Genomic DNA, 20,923 nt, shown 5'->3' with positions numbered 1-20,923 from the left:
ATAAAAACAGGAAGGAGCAATGTAGCAAATGTTCGCTTCTGGTTGTATCGAAGTTTTGTGAGTGACAGATGGAGATAATTTTACAGGAAATGATTGAGGTGGACATGTGACTTGATCCAAAGTGTTTAAATTGATGGGAGTGACTGAAAATTTAGATGTGTGCAGATTTTTTCAGTTGAATAATGAATTAAAACTAGAGGAGCTGGATAAAAATATGAAACCTGAGATGAACAGGAACAGGCTCCCCACGTGGCAACTCCACCACCCGCTGCTGATTAAATACCATTGGCAGAGGGATGAGGTCCTTAATTGGGAATTAATTGTATCAATTGCCATCCACCCATGAACCTTCCCACCCCAGAATTAAAGGGGCACCGGAAGTGAGGCAGCAGGGTTCCCACTGTGGTGATGTGCAAAACACACCAGGGTTCCCAAAGTCATGGAGGCAGCATTAAATTCCACCCAGAGAAGCAAATTACCCCAGTTTTGCAGTGGTAATATTAGCAAAACTGTCAGCATTGGCCGTCAGTGCTTCACTGAAACTGAGCAGTTTCAGGGTCTGCACGAGTGCAGAATGACATGGAGATTCAGATAAAAGCTAAATACTGTGGATGCTGGAAATCTGAAGCAAAAACAGAAATTGATGGTAAAACTTAGCTGGTCTGACAGCATCTGTGGAGAGAGGAAAACAGAGTTAATGTTTCGGGGCGATATGACCTTTCTTCAGAGCTGAAGAGAAGTGGAAATGTGATGAAAAACCATTAACAACCCCTCTGTCCTTTAGCTCATGACATCTTTGTCAATACCCCCTTGGTCCCCACTTGTTGCTGCCCTTCTGTCCAGCTCCACCTGCCCCAAAACCCTTAAGCTGTTTAAATTTAATCACATTTCCACTTCTCTTCAGCTCTGAAGAAGGGTCACACAGACTGGAAGCGTTAACTCTCCATAAATGGAAATCCAGCTGTTGCTATCTGTGTTTCAGTGCTCCTCAGGTGTATCTCTGCTATTGCCTGCATGAGAATCCCTTTGGCACAACTACATTATGAAACTGCCTTCAGGAAAGGGGAAGACTGTGCCTCAGATATTTCCGGATCTTTCCAGGCAGTTTTCTTCTCAGGCAGCAGTGAGTGCATTGCCTTACAGCTGATCATAAAATCCAGTTTATTCATTTCTTGGCCCCAACACTACTTCAGCTCTCTATCACAGCAATTCACAGCAACACAAATAACAGTGCGCATTAAAAATCAGAGCACCAAACTCCTGTCTTAAAAGAATTTCTGAATATTAAGGTTCGGATTTATATAGTACCATTCCTGACCTCTGGATGTCCCAAAGTGGTTTAAACCAAAATTTCTTTACTTGTGAAATGTAGTCACTGTTGTGATGTACAAATCGCACCGGGCATTTCACTCAAAGCAACGTCCAACCAACAATGGTGGAATAACGATCAGTCAATCAGTTTTTAAAGAAGGTGGTTTGGGGTAAATACTGGCCAGCCCATCAGGGAGAATTCCCTTCTTATTCTTCGAAATAGAAAGCGAGGAAAGCTGAGAGGGTGGGTTTAGTTTATCTTCACATTCCAAAGGCAGCATCTTTGCCAATGTAGCATTCACTAAGTATTGCATTGAGGTAGCCTGGATGTGGTGATCAAGTATCTGGACTGGAATTTGAGCCCACAATGTCTTAATCAGAGGTGAGTGCATTAATTTTTTATCGTACTTATTCAACATGAAACATATCTACACCATTGGAAACATTCCTTAGTTCTGCACAATCATTCCTTTGGCAGTTCTTTACTACAAAATTTAAATTCATCATTAAAGATTTTTAAAAACATTATTATTGTTCTCTTTACAAAAACAAAAAAATAAAAACAAAAAAACTGCGGATGCTGGAAATCCAAAACAAAAACAGAATTACCTGGAAAAACTCAGCAGGTCTGGCAGCATCGGCAGAGAAGAAAAGAGTTGACGTTTCGAGTCCTCATGACCCTTCGACAGAACTTGAGTTCGAGTCCAAGAAAGAGTTGAAATATAAGCTGGTTTAAGGTGTCTGGGGGGGCGGAGAGAGAAAGAGAGAGAAGTGGAGGGTGTTGGTGTGGTTGTAGGGACAAACAAGCAGTGATAGAAGCAGATCATCAAAAGATGTCAACAACAATAGAACAAAAGAACACATAGGTGTTAAAGTTGGTGATATTATCTAAACGAATGTGCTAATTAAGAATGGATGGTAGGGCACACAAGGTATAGCTCTAGTGGGGGTGGGGAGAGCATAAAAGATTTTAAAATATTTAAAAATAATGGAAATAGGTGGGAAAAGAAAAATCTATATAATTTATTGGAAAAAAAAACAAAAGGAAGGGAGAAACAGAAAGGGGGTGGGGATGGGGAAGGGAGCTCAAGACCTAAAGTTGTTGAATTCAATATTCAGTCCGGAAGGCTGTAAAGTGCCTAGTCGGAAGATGAGGTGTTGTTCCTCCAGTTTGCGTTGGGCTTCACTGGAACAATGCAACAAGCCAAGGACGGACATGTGGGCAAGAGAGCAGGGTGGAGTGTTAAAATGGCAAGCGACAGGGAGGTTTGGGTCATTCTTGCGGACAGACTGCAGGTGTTCTGCAAAGCGGTCGCCCAGTTTACGTTTGGTCTCTCCAATGTAGAGGAGACCGCATTGGGAGCAACGAATGCAGTAGACTAAGTTGGGGGAAATGCAAGTGAAATGCTGCTTCACTTGAAAGGAGTGTTTGGGCCCTTGGACGGTGAGGAGAGAGGAAGTGAAGGGGCAGGTGTTGCATCTTTTGCGTGGGCATGGGGTGGTGCCATAGGAGGGGGTTGAGGAGTGGGGGGTGATGGAGGAGTGGACCAGGGTGTCCCGGAGGGAGCAATCCCTATGGAATGCCGATAGGTGGGGTGAAGGGAAGATGTGTTTGGTGGTGGCATCATGCTGGAGTTGGCGGAAATGGCTGAGGATGATCCTTTGAATGCGGAGGCTGGTGGGGTGATAAGTGAGGACAAGGGGGACCCTATCATGTTTCTGGGAGGGAGGAGAAGGCGTGAGGGCGGATGCTCGGGAGATGGGCCGGACACGGTTGAGGGCCCTGTCAACGACCGTGGGTGGAAAACCTCAGTTAAGGAAGAAGGAGGAAACGTCAGAGGAACTGTTTTTGAAGGTAGCATCATCAGAACAGATGCGACGGAGGCGAAGGAACTGAGAGAATGGGATGGAGTCCTTACAGGAAGCGGGGTGTGAGGTAGCTGTGGGAGTCGGTGGGTTTGTAATGGATATTGGTGGACAGTCTATCACCAGAGATTGAGACAGAGAGGTCAAGGAAGGGAAGGGAAGTGTCAGAGATGGACCACATGAAAATGATGGAGGGGTGGAGATTGGAAGCAAAATTAATAAATTTTCCCAAGTCCCGACGAGAGCATGAAGCAGCACCGAAGTAATCATCGATGTACCGGAGAAAGAGTTGTGGAAGCGGGCCAGAGTAGGACTGGAACAAGGAATGTTTCACATACCCCATAAAGAGACAGGCATAGCTGGGGCCTATGCGGGTACCCATAGCCACACCTTTTATTTGGAGGAAGTGAGAGGAATTGAAGGAGAAATTGTTCAGCGTGAGAACAATTGTTCTCTTATTGTGTACAGTTTTTCCATTACCATTTATTAGCTTCAGAAATTAAAGTTCAATTTGTCAACCATGAGATATACTCATCAATTAAACTTCAAAGATTGTCCAAATATGTCATCCTTAAAATGTCCTTTTTAATAATAGTTTTACAAATCTTGCTAATGGTTTTTCAGTCTCTATTTGAAATTCTCTTTCAAGATTAAACTTCTTCCCTTATCAAATGGAACATTCCTCCATTGATCACAAATCTAATCACACTTACCCACTAAGTTAATGGGCGTTCCATCAGACTTTCCAACAATCCCCATCTCAGAACAATGGTGAAAGTGTTGCCAATGAGCCAAGGCAGATACCTGGACAATAAACATACACTCACACTCAATAGATCCACACAAACATCTTTATGTATTGTAAATCAATAGTCGCAAACTTGCAATGTCAAAATTCAAAAATTATGAGCTAAAAGAATTGAAAATCCAGGCTAATAATTTTGCTAATTTGCTTTCAAAGTTTACAATTTTAGGTCCTTGCAAAGAATGTTCGGAGCTCTCTTTACAAACAGGGAAAAATCAAAGGGGAAGTTCTGTGATTGGGAAGACGGCAGGAGTCATTCAATGACTATAGGAAATACTTTCCCATTCCATTCTGAACCAATCTCATCATCACAATCTATTAGTACAATCAGTTGATTATTGGGGTTTTTAAATGATTGTTGAGGATAAACAAATAAATCTTCCCCAGAATGTTGGTTACTCCAACTTGAATTTGCAAATTTACTTTTCCACGTTGTTTATTCATGGTGATATTATCATGATTATTTTGTTGTTAATCTTTTAGCTATGGTTGGTTATAAAAAAATCCCTTGTTTGAGCAGGGACACAACCTACTCCTGAGGTTCTGCTGCCTCATTGTGTGCTCAGCTGTTGGGAGATGAATGAGAGACACCCATATTTACTGAACCGAGGTTCATTCCTTCTCATTTGCAGCAAATCAGCTCCATTCAGCTCCTGTGCAGAGAGAGTCCAGCTGATCATGCACTGGGGACCCACAGTCACAATTCCATGTTGCATTTCTTCAAGGATTACACTCAGCTTCATGACTGGGTCAACATCAATTCCTCCGGTCATAAAATTATGACAACAATGTGGAGCTTCTCTGGACAGGAATGGAGATCAGGATTTCAGAACAAAATCCAAACGAATTTCCACCCATTGCAATTTCATAGAATAGCTTGGAAAGTTAGTGCTTGTGAAGTAAAATAAGAGAGACTGAGACTGGGAACTGCTGAAATGACACTTTGCAATTTAATCAAATCTAGCTATATAAAAATATGGCCACATGACATATCCATGAAACCAAATCTTCAGTTTCCGAGCTTGGATTGATCACTGGTCACAGACACGATGGGCTGAATGGTCTCCTTCTGTGCTGTGTCATTCATTCGATGATCTCAAATCAGTGTCAGAGTTCAGGGTCTGTAATTGGACAGTTTCTTTATTTCCTGTTGCCTTGGGTGGATTCCTATTGTTCGATATCTAACAAAAGGCAAAAAATGTATTGAAATAAATCCTTCAGGAACAAACACTGGGCTTAAGTGATGGATGAAGTGCAAATCAAATAAAGACATTTTTACAGAATGGGCAACTAAACAGAACTTGACCCACACAAAACTGACTCATTGTTAATGGGATCAGTGTAACAGGTTAAGGGCTGAATTTTCCCAGATCGATGGAGGTGGCTTTTAAACATGTGGGGAGGAAATTTGGAAAGTTCTAGAATGGATTAGCTCCTCCATGTGTTCCTGCCTCCATGAGCTTTTCCAGGAGGTGGGCTAATGGGTTTGATGGTAACCAATGAAGTGATGGTGCCAATGAAGTGTGGCCATGAACCAGTTTCCTGCATGGGGAAAGAGATTGTCCCTGGAATGAATGGGCCTCTCACTGGGTCAGGGGTCTGACAATGGATCAGAGTTGGCCTTGCAGCAGGAGTCTAAGCTGTGATTCAGTTGAGGGTTTCAGATTATTTGGCCGACGTAATTCACAAAGTTGGGCTATCCCCAGATAGCAGGCATGCCCTCACATACACTTCATGGAGATCGATGTCTCCACTAATCCTTGCCTTGCTGCAATGACAGACTCATTTCTCCCATTGAAAGTGCCTCCAAGGCATCACTGTCACTCCTCTTCTTGCCTTGGCTCTGCCCACATTATCAGAATGGCTGAATTCCCTATCCACAGCCCACACTGATTGGAACACTGGAACCTGGCTGCTGTTCCTAATTGGACAAGGCACCTGCAGGCAGCTTGTAAATTGGCCGCCTCCAAGAAAATTGCATCCGAAGCCCCATCACAACCACATCCAAATACCTGACCTGGAATTCACCCCAATGTTGGGAATGGCAGGCTATTGCAAAATTCCACCCAAAGGCTTTATTGGAAGCAATTGGAAGGAACAAACCTGGAATTATAAACTCGCTCCAGTTACTGATAGAATGTTTGGTGGAAGGTTTTTACAGCTGTGAAAATCTGAATGTAAACTAGATTCACGCCACTGAAGCCAAAGCTCTTGGCCACAATGTGACCATATTTCAACAGGATCTCCTTGTGGCTGACCAACCTCACCTATATAGTAACCTCCTTGAACTTACGACTCTGCCTCTGACTGAACAATGTTCTCCACCCAGAGCAGCTGATCCAGTCTCTTTCTTTACCTTCCTGATCTGTGATTTGCTGTGAGGTTTAACGGAATCATTCATTTTCACAATATTCAGTATCACTGTTTAACCTGTTGTCATTTATATTTGTCATGTTGTGGCCAACAACTCTTCAAATAGATTAATTTCTGGCATTGGCAAGTTACTAATTTCCAAGACAAATTGTTAAGATCAAAAATTAATTGAACATTTTAACACTAGAATAATGGTCTCCTAATGTGAGCAATGTTCATTCATTTTCTGTTTCTTTCATTCATTTATAATCAGTTTTGACAATCAGAGATTTCCCTGAATCTTTCTTTGCTGGAACCCGTGAACAGCTGGTGTAGCTGAGGGTAGCATTACATTGAATATTCATTTCAGGGGAAGTGAGAGTTCACATGAGGAAGACATGAATTGAAGGAAAAATCAGGAGAATAGGATAAAGTGAAGTGGGAAGAGCTCATATGCTGCATGAACCCTAACATAGGCCAGCTGGGCTGAATGACCTGTTTCTGCGCTGTACCTGGCATATCATTCTATGTAAACATATAAACAATACACATTACCTCAGATCCTTACTGTAAGTTCAATTTTTCCCACAATCTTTCCACATTTCTGTATCTTTTACCTGACTGGCCCTTGCCCTATAGTTGTCAATTTAACCAAAAATATACAGCTTTGAAACATCCTTTCCTCGAACACAAGCTGAACAGGGCTCTCCAAAAGAAAACCTTTAATTTTGAATTGACTGAGATTTCAACATGAGTAAATCAGGTAAATCAAACCTGCCACAGAGGAAGTGGTTTGCAGAGTGAAAAAATCATTTCTAAACTCAACCCTACTGAAGCTCTCTAGTGACACCAGACCAGAGCAACAAGAATAACAGCACACACAAAAAATATACTCACATTGTCACGAAATATAGTTGTGTTTTCTGTTCATCATCATTTAACAGCTCGTGCTTTAACTGTCCAAATATTGCTTTCTGACATTTTTCAAAATAATAATTTCCAAGAGGAATATTGGTGATAGTCGATGAAAAATGTTAAAAGACCCAACTCTGGGTTTGAGCATTGTCCATTCATTGATAAGGTATGGTGATCTAAGACTTTCCTGGATTTTTCCTTGATTATGATGGAAAGTGGGAATGGGGTACTTTCTGACATTTAAATCAGGAAAAAATACTCAAACTCTAAGATTTCACCCAAGTTGGAGCAATTGTCCTGCTTAACTCTATCAGTTGAAGATTCCTTTAAATTCTGTGCAATGTGCAACATTTAAATTGCATTTTAAAATTCAGTTTGTGACCACATAATATATATTCAAAGACATCAGTTTTCATAGCACCAAGCGACACTTTGACACTAATTCCTGATTTACTGGAAAGCCCCAAAAAATTCTTACTCTGTCCCTCCTCTTCAAGCAGCAAATTAGTCCAACAGCAAAGCTCAGTTTAACAAACAAGTAACCGGAAACTGTGATGATCCAAATGTCTGGAAGTATTCTCGCTCTCACTGTGAAGGACAAAGATATTATTTATAGTTTCACTCTTGTAGTAATTATAGTTTTGATAAATGTAGGTCTGTAGCTTCAAAAATAATCCTGTGTTGTAAGATCACATAATCTGTGTAAACCAATCAGTGCGGGGAACCTCTAAGGGAGAGTTCTTTTGTTATAGACTTAGATTAATTCATAAGATGCTGTCTTGTAAATAAATCAACAAAGTTCATTGTTTCCACCAAGAAAATTAGCCTGGAAAATCAACACCATAACAAACTAGCTGAAGAGGTGGTGTGAAGGGGAGGGTTTCAGGTTCCTGGGGCTTTGAGACCAGTTCTGGGGGAGTTGGGACATGGACAAATTGGATGGGTTACACCTTGGCAGGACTGGGACTGATGTCCCAGGGGGAACATTTGCTGGAGTGGTTGGGGAGGGTTTAAACTATAACGACAGGCGGCTGGGAACCGATGCAAGGAGTCAGAGGAAGGGGAATGAAAGACAAGATCAAAAGACAGAAAGCGGAATAAGAAAAGCGATAGAGAAATCAAGGGCAAGAATCAAACAGGGCCTCAGTGAAAAATAGTGGGAACAGGACAAGTAATGTTAAAAAGACAAGCCTTAAGTCTTTGTGCCTTAACACGAGGAACATTCGCAATAAAGTGGATGAATTTACTGCACAAATAGATGTAAACAGGTGTGATAGAGTCAGGATTACAGAGATATGGCTGCAGGGTGACCAGGAATTACTTAATGCTGAATCCTCACTGTCTCTCCCATGTTCAGGTCAGGCAGAGGTCAGGCACCTCTAGCAAAGTACTGTTTCTGCTTCCGCTGTCTCAGTTTGAGCAGGTCCTGCACGCTGTAGCTTACTGACTGTGGAAATAACAGTCGGGGCACAGTTGGAATCTTAGTTCTTCATCTTCTCCTCATCAGGAGCTGTGCTGGAGATGTTCCAATGCCCTCTAATGTAGTATTCCTGAAATCCAGCAGAACCAGGTAGGGGTCTCCTCCATCTGCTTTTGCCTTTCTCAACAGGTGTTTTAAGGTCTGCACAGGAAGTTCCACTATTCCGTTGGATTATGGATATTTGGGACCTGACATAGTGTGGCATATTTGTGAAACTCAGTGCCTAAGAATTGTGGACCGTTATTTGAGTTGAGCCCTTAAGGTCTGTTGTGGTGAGCAAAATTGCTTTTAAATGATTTATTACGGTGATGTTCTTATTATCATTTCTCAGCAGCACAGACTCAAAAAAACTTTGAGTAATAATCTGCAGCTAGTAGGTACTCACTGTTGTCCAATGTGTACAAGTCCACTCCAATTTTCTGCCAGGGCCTCCCTGGAACACTGTGGTTGAAGTGGTTCTTTTTGTTGTGACTTACTGTACTTTTGGCACACTGCACACGCATTCAATATTTCCCCAATTTGTGCTCCCATTCCAGGCCAAGACATTACATCTTGAGGTCTTCTCGTGCACATTTCCATGCCGAGGTGACTTTAATGTATACACTGCAGCATTTCTTTCCTCAGTTTATTGGGGAGGTGGTGGCATAGTGGTATTGTCACTGGACTAATACTCCAGAGTTCCAGGGTGATGCTCTGGGGACCAGGGTTTGAATACCACCACGGCAGATGGTGAAATTTGAATTCAATAAAAATCTGGAATTAAAAGTGAGGTCCCAGAGGTTTGGAGAATGGGCAATGTGGTTCCATTGTTTAAGAAGGGTGGCAGGGATAATCCGGGAAATTACAGGCTGGTGAGCCTTATGTCAGTTGCAGGGAAATTATTGGAGAAGATTCTTCGTGACAGGATTTACTACCATTTGGAAGCAAGTGGGTATCTTAGTGAGAGGCAGCATGGTTTTGTGAGGGGGAGTTCGTGTCTCACTAACTTGATTGAGTTTTTTGAGGAACTGACAAAGATGATCGATGATGGAAGGACAGTGGATGTTATATACATTGATTTCACTAAGGCTTTTGACAAGGTCCCTCATGGCAGACTGGTATAGAAGGTAAAGTCGCATGGGTTCAGAAGTGAGCTGGCAAGATGGATACAGAATTGGCTTGGATAGCAGTGGAAGGGTGCTTTTCTGAATGGAGAGCTGTGACTAGTGGAGTTCCGCAGGGAGCAGTGCTGGGACCTTTGCTGTTTGTAGTATACATAAATGATTTGGAGGAAAATGTAACTGGGCAAATTAGTAAATTTGCAGACGACACTAAGGTTGGATGAGTTGCAGATGCTGAAGAGGATTGTCAAAGGATACAACGGGATATAGATCAGTTGGAGACTTGGGCGGAGAAATGGCAGGTGGGTGGAGTTTAATCCAGAAAATGCGAGGTAATGCATTTTGGAAAGTCTAATACAGGCAGGAATTATACAGTAAATGGCAGAACCCTTAAGTACATTGATGGGCAGAGGGATCTGGGTGTACATGTCCACAGGTCACTGAAAGTGGCAACGCAGATGGATAAGGTAGTCAGGAAGGCATATGACATGCTTGCCTTCATTGGCAGGGGTATTGAGTATAAAAGCTGGGAAGTCATGCTGCAGCTGTATAGAACCTTGGTTAGGCCACACTTGGAATATTGCGTGCAATTATGGTGGCCACATTACCAGAAGGATATGGAAGCATTGGAGAGGGTGCAGAGGAGGTTTACCAGGATGCTGCCTGGTCTGAAGGTTATTAGCTATGAGGAGAGGTTGGAGAAACTCGGATTGTTCTCACTAGAGCGATGGAGATTGAGGAGCTACTTGATATGTTTACAAAATTATGAGTGGCATGGACAGAGTAGATAGTCAGAAGCTTTTTCCCAGGGTGTAAGGGGACATAGATTTAAGGTGAGAGGAGAAAACTATAGAGGAGATGTGCGGGGCAAGTTTTTTTACGCAGAGGGTAGTGAGTTTCTCGAATTCGCTGCCAGGGGAGGTGGTGGAAGCAGATACGATAGTGATGTTTCAGAGGCAGCTTGACAAATACATGAATAGGATGGGAATAGAGGGATACGGACCCCGGAAGTGCAAAATGTTTTAGTTGACAGGCAATATGATCGGCGCAGGCTTGGAGGGCCAAAGGGCCTGTTCCTGTGCTGCACTTTTCTTTGTTCTTTGTTTGTTGGTTTGCTGCCAATTGTTGTAAAAACCCATCTGGTTCACTACTTCCCTTTCCTGCTGTCCTTACCTGGTCTGGCCCACATGTGACTCTTCACCCACAGTTTGACTCTTAAGTGCCCTGGCCTAGCTAGTGACAGCCACATCCCATGAATGAATTAAAAAAAAAGTGTTGCAGGAATTATGATCTTTTCCCCCTTTAAAAGTTTTCCTTCTGCTATATAGAGTTCCTCACAAAATTTCCAATACCCTTGTACAGGAGAAGGGGCTCCGCTCCGATATGTGGGCCAGTCAGTTTGCACAATCTGCTGAACAGTGCCATCTTTCTTGGTCACTTCGCTGGTCTCATTCAGTTTGGTTACAGCCACAGGTAAGTTTTTTATTAGCATGTGAACCTGTGCTTCTGTTTCTTTATCTTCTCCCTCCGAGGTAGTTAGGTATGCACGTGACAGAGTGTCTGTGATGTATATTTCTTTGCCCGGCTAGTATTTAACTCTAAACTGATACTGCTGCAGACACATTAGTAATCTTAGGATTCTTGGTGGTACACAGTTCAGGGCTTTTTAAACATAGCTTCCAAATGCTTATGATCAGACTCTACCTCCACATCTTTGCCATAGACAAACTGGTGGAAACATTCGAGGCCAAAAACAATTGCTAGCATTTCTTTCTCTATTTGGGCACACTGTGGCTGTGTTTCAGTCATTGCCTTTGAAGCGTATGCCACTGATGCCTCATTTTGCAAAAGGACAGCTCCCAGGCCTGTCTTTCAAGCATCCAATGAGATCTTGACCAGCTGACTGACATCGTAATACTTTAACATTGGTGCCTGGGTCAGTGTTCTCTTCAGACTGGTCCAAACTCCCTGGTGACTTTGTTCCCAGTGCCATTCCACATCATTTTGCAGAAGTTCTCCGAGAGGTGCTGTCAGGTCTGACATGTTTGGAATGAATTTCCCAAGATAGGTCACCATTCCCAAAGATCTCCCCAAGTCTTTCTTACATTTTGTGGGTGGCATGTTCATGGCTGCTTCGATTTTACTCGGATCTGGCTTCAGTCCCTCACTTGTTAACACATGTCCCAGGTACTTCATGATTTCATGAAAGCCTACTTTGTACTTTTCCTTCTTCAACTTGAGGTTCCTTTCTCTAGCTCTGACCAATACCTGCTTCAACCTGTGTTCGTGTTCTTCGCATGAGGCTCCCCAGACCAACACATTGTCAATAAATGTTACCATGCCCTCTAAGCCTTTAAACAGCTGCTTCACTGTTCTGTGGAACACCTCCAGAGCTGAATTAATACCAAAAAGTAAGCATAAAAACCTGTATGGCCTGAATGGTATGTTGAAGGTACAGAAATAGGAGCTGCGTTCAACCAGCTTGCCCTGCCAGAAGCCTGAATTCGCATCCATGGCTGAATATTATTTAGCATCAGCTAGCTTACAGCTGATCTCTCCTACTGTGGGCAGCTGGTAATGGTCTATTTGTACTGCCTGGTTTAGGTCTCTGGGATCCTGACAGACTCGCAGATTCCCATCTGATTCTACAAATACAATTGGATTAACCCACTTTACCAGTTCTCCAATTTTCTTGACGATGTGAAGTTTCTCCATTCTATCCAGCTCTGCTTTCAGTCGGTGTCTCAGCATTACAGGTGTATTTTGGATGTCACAGTTTTGTCAATCTTGATGACGTGTTCTCCTTTTAGGCAGCCAAACCCCGAAAACACATCGTAATACTCACTCAGGATATCATCGGTGGTGACAGTCATTATTCTCTTGATTAGCTTCACATTTTCACCAGCTTTGATTCCAAGAATGGGTTTTGCATCAGTTTTCACCACTATGAATAGAAGTGCTTGAGACTGTTTTTTGTAGCTCACTTTAAGAGTGTGCTTGCCTTTTACAGCAATTATTTCACCTGTATAAGTAGACAGCATTTCACTTTTGTTTCAGTTAGCTGCTTTTCTTTGTTTATCTTACGATACAGGCTTATGGGAATGACATTTACTTGTGCACCTGTGGCAAGCTTGAAATTCACCACCATGTTGGCAATTTTTAAATCAACCTTCCGTTTGTCTTCTTTGGAATTTGTTGTTACTGCACCAACGAAAAGCTTAGTTTCAGTGTCTATGTCAATCGTGTGCACTTTCTTCGATTTACACATCTTAGCGAAGTGATTGAGTTTATCACAGTTCTTACATTGCTTTCTGTAGGCTGGACAACTACATGACAAATGCTCTGATCCACGTCGGTTGCATTTCAATGCTTTGTAAGCAGTTTTGTTCTTTTTACGTTCACAATGTCTATCTGTTCTTCCCCGGGGCTGTTTCTGTTTAACAGCATCTCACTGCTTGACCATGTGCAGCTTATCATCTTCTGTCTTCTGTTTAATCTGGTGTTTTGTTGTCTCTGCCCCTCTGTAGATACTTATTGCTTTCTCTAGCATGAGATCAGCTTCCCTCAAAAGCCGTTCTCTCAGAGTGTCATTTGCGATTCTGTAAATTATTCTATCTTGGATGAGTGATTCTTCAAGCTGTCCAAATTCACACTATTTAGCTAATTTTCTCAGCTCAGTTACACACTGACTAACGTGGTCACTGCCTTGCGCACATGTAAAAAATCAATATCTTTCATACATGATGCTAATCTTACGGCTACAGAGGCAAACTTACTCCAAAACAGGAAACCAAGAGCTACAGCTTCCAGAGTTATAACATTTAAATTAGTAAACAAAAAGTGAGTTATTTCTGCTCCCTTCGCAATCTGACATTACATGGATGAGGACCAGTGGGGCAGGGGTTTATGGGTGGCGGGGATTCCTGCCCATCAGCAACAATTATCCACCAGCTAAAAATTGCAACCGGATGGGAAAAGATCATTAATTGACCACATAAGGGCTTCAATTGGAGCAAGGGTGGGTGGGCCACACAAGGCCTCACTCCCTGCCGTTAAATCATGGACAGGTGTCGACAGGTAAGCTGCAGGAAAGGCAGCCATGATAATTTATGAGTCTCCCATGCTCTGCAAACTCACCCTCAGGGGACAGTAAAATTTTCCTCAGCAAGTGGGATGCACAGCCCTTTCTAATAGTCCCTGTCCAATCATTACTTATCAATCAGTCCATATCCAATCATCCTTCAACATGTATTCATCAATCATCCAATCATTCGATGGCAAATCTTCCAATCATATCCTGACCAATCAATATCTTGCCAACCATCCAATCATTTCTTGACCAAACATGCCCCAGTCAGTTATCTAATCATTCGTGACCAATCATTTGGAAATTAATCATTCCATGGCCAATTATCCAATCATTTCCCTGACCAATCAGTGCTTAGCGGACCAATCATCCACCCGCCAATCAGTTCACAACCAATCATCATGGCATTCAGCAATCATTCACCTCAGCCAATCCCTGCCGTTTGCCTCCACTTCTAAAAGTGACATTGGTCAATTATGAGTCAGATCCAAATGAGTGCTGGAGTCATGTCAAGTGTCACATTTTCTATTATTATCTCACACGGTAATGCTGGATGCAAGTTAATCTGCTAAATTACTGTCAACTAGTGACAGTGGGGACTTAAGATGGAAAGGATTCCTTATAGAAGAGTCATGGCCACCAAAGCTGTAAAAAATAGTCTCCTTCAGTTTCTCTCCAGTATGTGGTTTGATTTTTTTTTTTTTTGCAGGTATGTTGTGAACTTTCACTGATATGGAGTGCAATAGGATATAAAAAATAAGAGGTTTTCAGAAGAAAAGATTTGCAAGTGGCAAGGACTTTTGATGCGGCTTAAAAAGATTATAGTCTGAGACACTTACTGTTAACCTTCAGATAATGTGGAATTAAAACCTGTGGAATGTTTTGATGAAACAAAACACATGTCCATTCCTTCTGTCTCAGTTGGCAGTCTGAATAATCAGCTGTAACAAACCCTGTTCCTGTTTCTCTTCCTTCAATGTTTTCTCTACAACAGTTTTGCCATCACTATTGATCCAAACAAGTCTCTTTGATTCAGTGACATCAGAGACAGAGCTGGTCAGGGTAACGGTGTCTCCCTCAATCACTGCATCAGATGGTTCAGCTGTCATTGTGTAAACAAGAAAATCATTTAGATTTTAAACATTGACTTGATCATTGAAAACAGCAGCAACATTCTGTCTCCTACCTTTAACTATGATTAACGTAATGGTCACTATTTCATATTTTCCCAAAAGACATGTGTAAACTCCAGCATCATCAAACAGGACAGGGACAATCCTCACACTGAAATTCTTTCCATTAAAATTTGTCTTTGTGGGGACCAGACGATTCCCAAAATAGGTCCTGTTTACATCGATGGGCTGAGATTTGTAAGCAGAAGCTATTTCTTTCTCTTGATTCTGAAAATAACGTGATGACCAGGTCCATTCAGTTTTACTGAACTTAGAAAGAGCTTCACAAATCAGGTCAATTTCACTGTGATCTGTGCTTGACCGATAAAGTGTGTATTTCTTCTCATGTAAATCTGTAACAGAAAGACAGGAGACATGGTGTTAGATTTTTATAGCTGCAGAGATACAGATCTTCCGAATTTCCACAGGAACAAACAACACCCTGCTGGCATAAATCAGCTGGGAGTGCAGAAAAGGGACAGGGAAATTGGCCAGAAACTGGATACACTGGCTACTGACCCAGGCTGACTGTTGTTTAAACACTGGGTCGTGGCACAAAATCCATCTGCCCCAAACGTGACACCTCTCAATGTGATGCTGTTTCCCCAAGCTTTGTAGGTGGTAGCCAACTTGTTAAACTGTTCCTGCAAAAGAATATCAATAAGTTCCTCATACACTCCTGGTCCCCTTGTGTTGTTATCAGATGGTCAGACAAAGACAGAGAAAAAAATCAATGATTGCAATGTCAATTTGGATTGATAAAGTTGAAAGTGCAAGGTTGTTCTAGGCTCAGAGAATTAGCATTTTGGAGGGAAGTTAGGAGTTAATTTGTTTAAGTAGTTGACGTGTTGGTTTTGAACAGTCTACCATTTTCATTCTTACTTTGGCCCAAATCGTCCTGTGTTCAGATCATCAGAGATGGGACATACATCAGGAGATGTATTTCGACACCTAACTGAAGCCCTAACACACAGAGATACTTGGGAGTTGCTCAAGAAGTTCAGACTTTCAATGGGCTGATTCCCTGATGCTGGGACTCTCTGCAAATGTCCCCAATCCTGAACTTAGGGCAGAGTCTTGGGCCAGATACGTGGGACTTAGCTGGATACTTAACCAGGAAATGACTAACAGCTGGGAAACTCAACGGAGCACCACAATCAACCCTCCCAATCAGCCCCAACCATCCAACTGCCTCCCAACCTGACCCTACTACTGCACCCTGAACAGACTTGACTAACACCTTGACTTCCTCGCTGTCCACACTCCTAACCCGATTACTCACTTCTCCCACTCACCCCCATCTCACCCATTCACTAATCCACACTCATTGATTAAAGGACTTGGGCCTTTAAAAACTTACGCGAACACGGTAGCTACTGTCAGAAGAAGAGGGCATGTCCTCTCCTTCCCAAACTCTACTACGCTCGCTGGACTTACAATGGAGACACTGTGCTGCCCAGTTCTGCTTCAGCCAGGATCGGAAGATCCCAGAAGAAATGGCCAAGATTGTCAGATCGTTTAGAAACTTCACAGGCAGCAGCAATGTGCACAGGGTTCCCGCTGACTGGAAGATCTAGGCTAACGTGTTCACGTTATTCACAAGGACATGTTGCACTCATTGAACTAAATGAAGCTGATCATAAATATAACTCTGTGGGCAGAATTTTCTGGCTGGCACGCGGGTGGCAGAGCCCATACATCAGCTCTTAAAATGTCGCCCGAGCGTCCTGATGTCAGCGCGTGGCAAGACGATATTTAGGTCGGCGGGTGTGCTATGCAGCGGGACAAGCACCCGCCATTAATTAACGGCCTCATTAAGGCCCTTAACTTGGCAATTGTCAACAATTTTGAAGAGCCCGTGTGAACTTTGGGTCAGCGCACGGGCCCAGTGGGCAGGCGGGTAAGTGATATTTTATTAAAACTCATGCACTGGTGGGATATGTGGACTCAGAGGTGTTGTTCATGTTTTTCCTGAAGTATTTAACGCAGAAAGTGTTTTAAACTTGCCTGTGTGATTGTTACCAGTTCACATCGATTTCCAAGAGCTTTATGTGTACTTTGAAGCTTCAGCTCACCACTCTGCAGACAGTAATCTTTATCTGGCCTGCAGCTTTTCAGAAGCCTCCATTTAGCCTGGGTATGAGTTCTGACATCTCCACTGGAGGCAGCTCCTCTGAGGAGGAAGGGAGGGATAGAATAAGGAGGAGGCCAGGACTGGACAATCAGCCGCCAGGGGAACCACCTTTGGGAGGCCAGGCGCAGGTACAAGGGGCGCAGGGCCAAGTGGTTGTCCATGGTGGAAGGGGCCGCAGAAGACGCCACTATCCTGCTGCCAGGGTTTACAGGCGGCGAAGCAGCTACCTCAATATGACTGAGGTACAGTGCCAAAGGAGGGTCTGACTGTCAAGGGAAACAGTCAACTATATCTGTCAGATGATTGGACCTGATATCTCCCCTAACTATGTGGTTGGACACCCAATGCCAGCAGCTCTGAAGCTCACAGCTGCCCTCCATATCTATGCCTCTGGCTCCTTCCAGGGCTCGATGGGAGATCTTTGTGGTATCTCCCAATCAGCTGTCCATACTTGTGTCAAGCAGGTTACAGGCACTCTGTTCGGGCGTACATTAACCTTAATCTACTTCCGCTGCAACCAGGCAAGTCAGGCACAGCGAGCCAAAGGCTTCGCGGCCATTGCTGACTTCCCATGTGTCCAGGGTGCAATAGACTGTACACATGTGGCCATCAAGGTGCCAGCAGGTGAGCCCGGTGCTTTTGTCAACAGGAAGGACTTCCACTCCATGAACGTGCAGATAGTGTGTGATCACAGGATGCTTTCCCCTCAGAAGGTGGCTCATGACGCCTCTCCTCCATCCAAGAACAGAAGCTGAGGAGCACTACAATAGGAGCCATGGCTCCACAGGGGCTGTGGTGGAGAGAACCATCGGTCTTCTCAAGATGCGCTCTGTTTCTGCCTGCAGAACAGAGAAGAGGATTTATTGGGCTGATCCCTCATGTACACGCCGCACCCCAAGCACAGTGGCCCATCTGAGGCATCCAGCGGCTCCTGTCCACACTACTGGTGATCAGTCCCCAGAAGATAGCACGGCTGGTCCCAAACCCCTCCCCCAACGGACACCACTGACACATTCGGCGTCCATCACTTGGAAAAATACACGAGTTGTAGCGCCCATGGCAATGAGGTGTAAGTAGGTGAGGTGCCGAGACCACCAGATTGCTCTTGGCCATGACACCTTGAGGCTCCGCTTCCACCATCTCATCACCATCAACATGATATCTGTTGGAGTTCTGAGGATGTGTCTAGCTGCCTCCCCTGTAGGTTGCCCCCAGACTACTCAAATGCCACAAACACCAACATATGCTGCGGGGAGTACCTATCTTCTCCTCAACCACTAAGGTTGATGTAAGCATGGTCACTATCTGTTTGCCCACCCAGTGTGTGCCAAATGCCCAATGCAGTAACAACACTAAGACATGGTGGGGGGAGGGGGGTGGTGGGAGTGGGGGGTGAGGTGGTGGCTCAAAGGCTAAGGCTACCTGCTGGGTAAAATGGCCAAGTCCATCATGGTACTCACCCTTCCAGAGCGCAATAATTCATTGAAGTGCTTGTGGCACTGCGTTCCTGTGCGTCGCACATTATCATGGGTACTTCCTCCCTCCGCCACCTCCTGCTATGCCTGCCTGGTGACATGGGGGGCCCTCCTCCTCCCATCCTCTGGATATAAAATATCCCGAAGGCTGGACACCTCTTGGAGGAGGACAGCAAGGCAGGCATCTGAGAAACGAGGGGCACAGTGGCCCCCGGCTGGCCTCTCCTGTAGCCTGCCCCCCTCCTCCTGCTCCTGTGCCCTCAAACCAGCATGTCGCTCTCTGTCAGTGGCCATGGTGAACTGCCTCAATGGGGCTGCCTGGCCACTCTTTATACAGACTTCAGGTTCCCCCATTTGAACCAGCGGTCTGAGCACACCCGCCGCCGAATAGATTTTCCCGTTCTACACGGGAGTCGCTAACCCACTGGGCAGGCCTTAATTGGCCCACCTGCACAAAATGGTGGCACGGCCCTTTTTGGCAGTGACAATTGGCTGCCTGCCCGCCCATCAAGGGCAAAATTCTGCCCTATATGTTCACTCAATGTGAAATCAAACCATCTAACAATTAACTACTGACCTTGTCTAACCAAGGAATTCTTTTATTCTTTTTCATGAGGCCTAAAGAGGTATCTGTGCGATGGAAACAAATTACCAATTAGATTAAAGTGGCCTTATTCTTACATCCCTGGGTTACGTGATCATTTATTCAGGTATTACCAGTATGTGAATAACCATAAGTGTAAAACACTCTGATCTTTTGTGAGTTCCCAGCTTCACTGAGAAAATGCCTCAGGAAAGACCCGAATCTTTTACCATTGTGTTGGGTGTCTTTAATTTGATTGTATTTCTCTATTCCAGTATCAACTGGAATCACATTTGCTTTTTCAATAAAGGGATTTGATTATTTTTGATTCATTGATGTGAATTGAAATGAACCCACTTGGTTGGTTCTGGGAGTTCTTCTTATCCCCATTTTCTATTTACACCCATGTTCCAGAGCAAAAACAAGGAGCACAGTCTGTAATAAAAGACCACAGTGACGTTTATAATCACTGTTCCTTGTGTGTAACAGTTTATATCAGTAACTATTGTCATGAAAGTTGATATGCTGTCAGAATGAGAGTGACCCACAACTTACAGCTTCACCACAAATATATTGAACTGCTTAAAGAAGATCTGTTTTGCGAAAAATTGCAGGAAAAGACACGGGTCAAAAGATGGCTGATACTGTAGAGTGACCACTTTCTGGAAACTTCCTATTTGGATTGTACTGGCAGATCTGTCCTCGGAGGTTGCAAGGAATTTCACACCTGGGGAGGTGCCAAGGCCGACTTCAAACGGACAGTTGAAAAGAAGGCATAAAAAATACAAAAGGCTGGGCTTTGAAATCAATGTGAATCTGTGAAGACAGTGGAAACTGCCCCCAACCCCATCACCATCCCCCAGCTATCTCCATCCCATCAGACATCCAAAAACCATCATCTGTTGATTTGTAACTCAGAGTGTGTCAAAAAGTTCCTGAGCTGAAAAGAAAATGGATTTTGGATGAAAGACATGCCCAGCAAATTCCCTGCTGGGCATAGAAAGAGAAATGTCTTCAAAACTGGTTCTGAAAAGCAGAGCAGAAGAACAATAACAAAGAAGCAAGGACACCTATCCCTGGGTCTCTCTCTGTCTCTAACTCTCTCTCTCTCTCTCTCCCACTGGAGACAAGTCTTTTAACAGGGGGAAGCAATAAACAGGAAGAAAAGGACAAAACAAAAACACAATTACCTGGAAAAACTCAGCAGGTCTGGCAGTATCGGTGGAGAAGAAAAGAGTTGACGTTGCAAGTCCTCATGATCCTTCAACAGAAAAGGACAGTCACCCTGCAGAGGCAAGCAGGTATCTCTCTCTCTCTTGGAAACAATCGAAGGGTTTCTTCAACAAAGTACAAAACTGAACAAAGCCAACTGCAGTTTTCTACAAAATCACCAAACTCATTGGCCAAAATGACCCACAAGCTATGCCTCACGGACAAACCAAGGTCTTACTTGTAAACTTTTATTTGGACTCTCACCTTTTTTTATTTCTGACGTGTGTGTATGTGTGCATGTGCACGTGAGTAAGTATGTGTGTGCGCTTGTGTGTGTGTGTGAGTGAGTGTGTGTGTGCATGTGCACGTGATTGTGTGTGTGTGTGAGTGTTAGTGTGTGTGTGTGTGTGTGCATGTGCACGTGAGCGTGT

The 20,923-nt window shown here is 43.7% G+C and overlaps 1 protein-coding gene across 1 annotated transcript in view; it reads right to left on the bottom strand.

The window, feature by feature from the left end:
* Positions 1 to 5,088: 5,088 nt before the first annotated feature.
* Positions 5,089 to 20,923, bottom strand: part of LOC121281410 — an 84,167-nt gene continuing 68,332 nt past the window's right edge. The window contains exons 3-5 of the mRNA XM_041194354.1: positions 15,103 to 15,441; positions 14,756 to 15,018; positions 5,089 to 5,163 (exon numbers count right to left, since the gene is read on the bottom strand). Of these exons, the coding sequence (XP_041050288.1) occupies positions 14,834 to 15,018; positions 15,103 to 15,441 (524 nt within the window). The 3' untranslated portion in view covers positions 5,089 to 5,163; positions 14,756 to 14,833. The remainder of the gene's footprint in view (positions 5,164 to 14,755; positions 15,019 to 15,102; positions 15,442 to 20,923) is intronic.

This window comes from Carcharodon carcharias, chromosome 8 (assembly GCF_017639515.1).
Source record: "Carcharodon carcharias isolate sCarCar2 chromosome 8, sCarCar2.pri, whole genome shotgun sequence".
Classification (NCBI taxonomy): Eukaryota; Metazoa; Chordata; class Chondrichthyes; order Lamniformes; family Lamnidae; genus Carcharodon; species Carcharodon carcharias.
The sequence above is the reverse complement of the archived record's forward strand: the minus strand, read 5'-3'. Positions and strand labels throughout refer to the sequence as shown.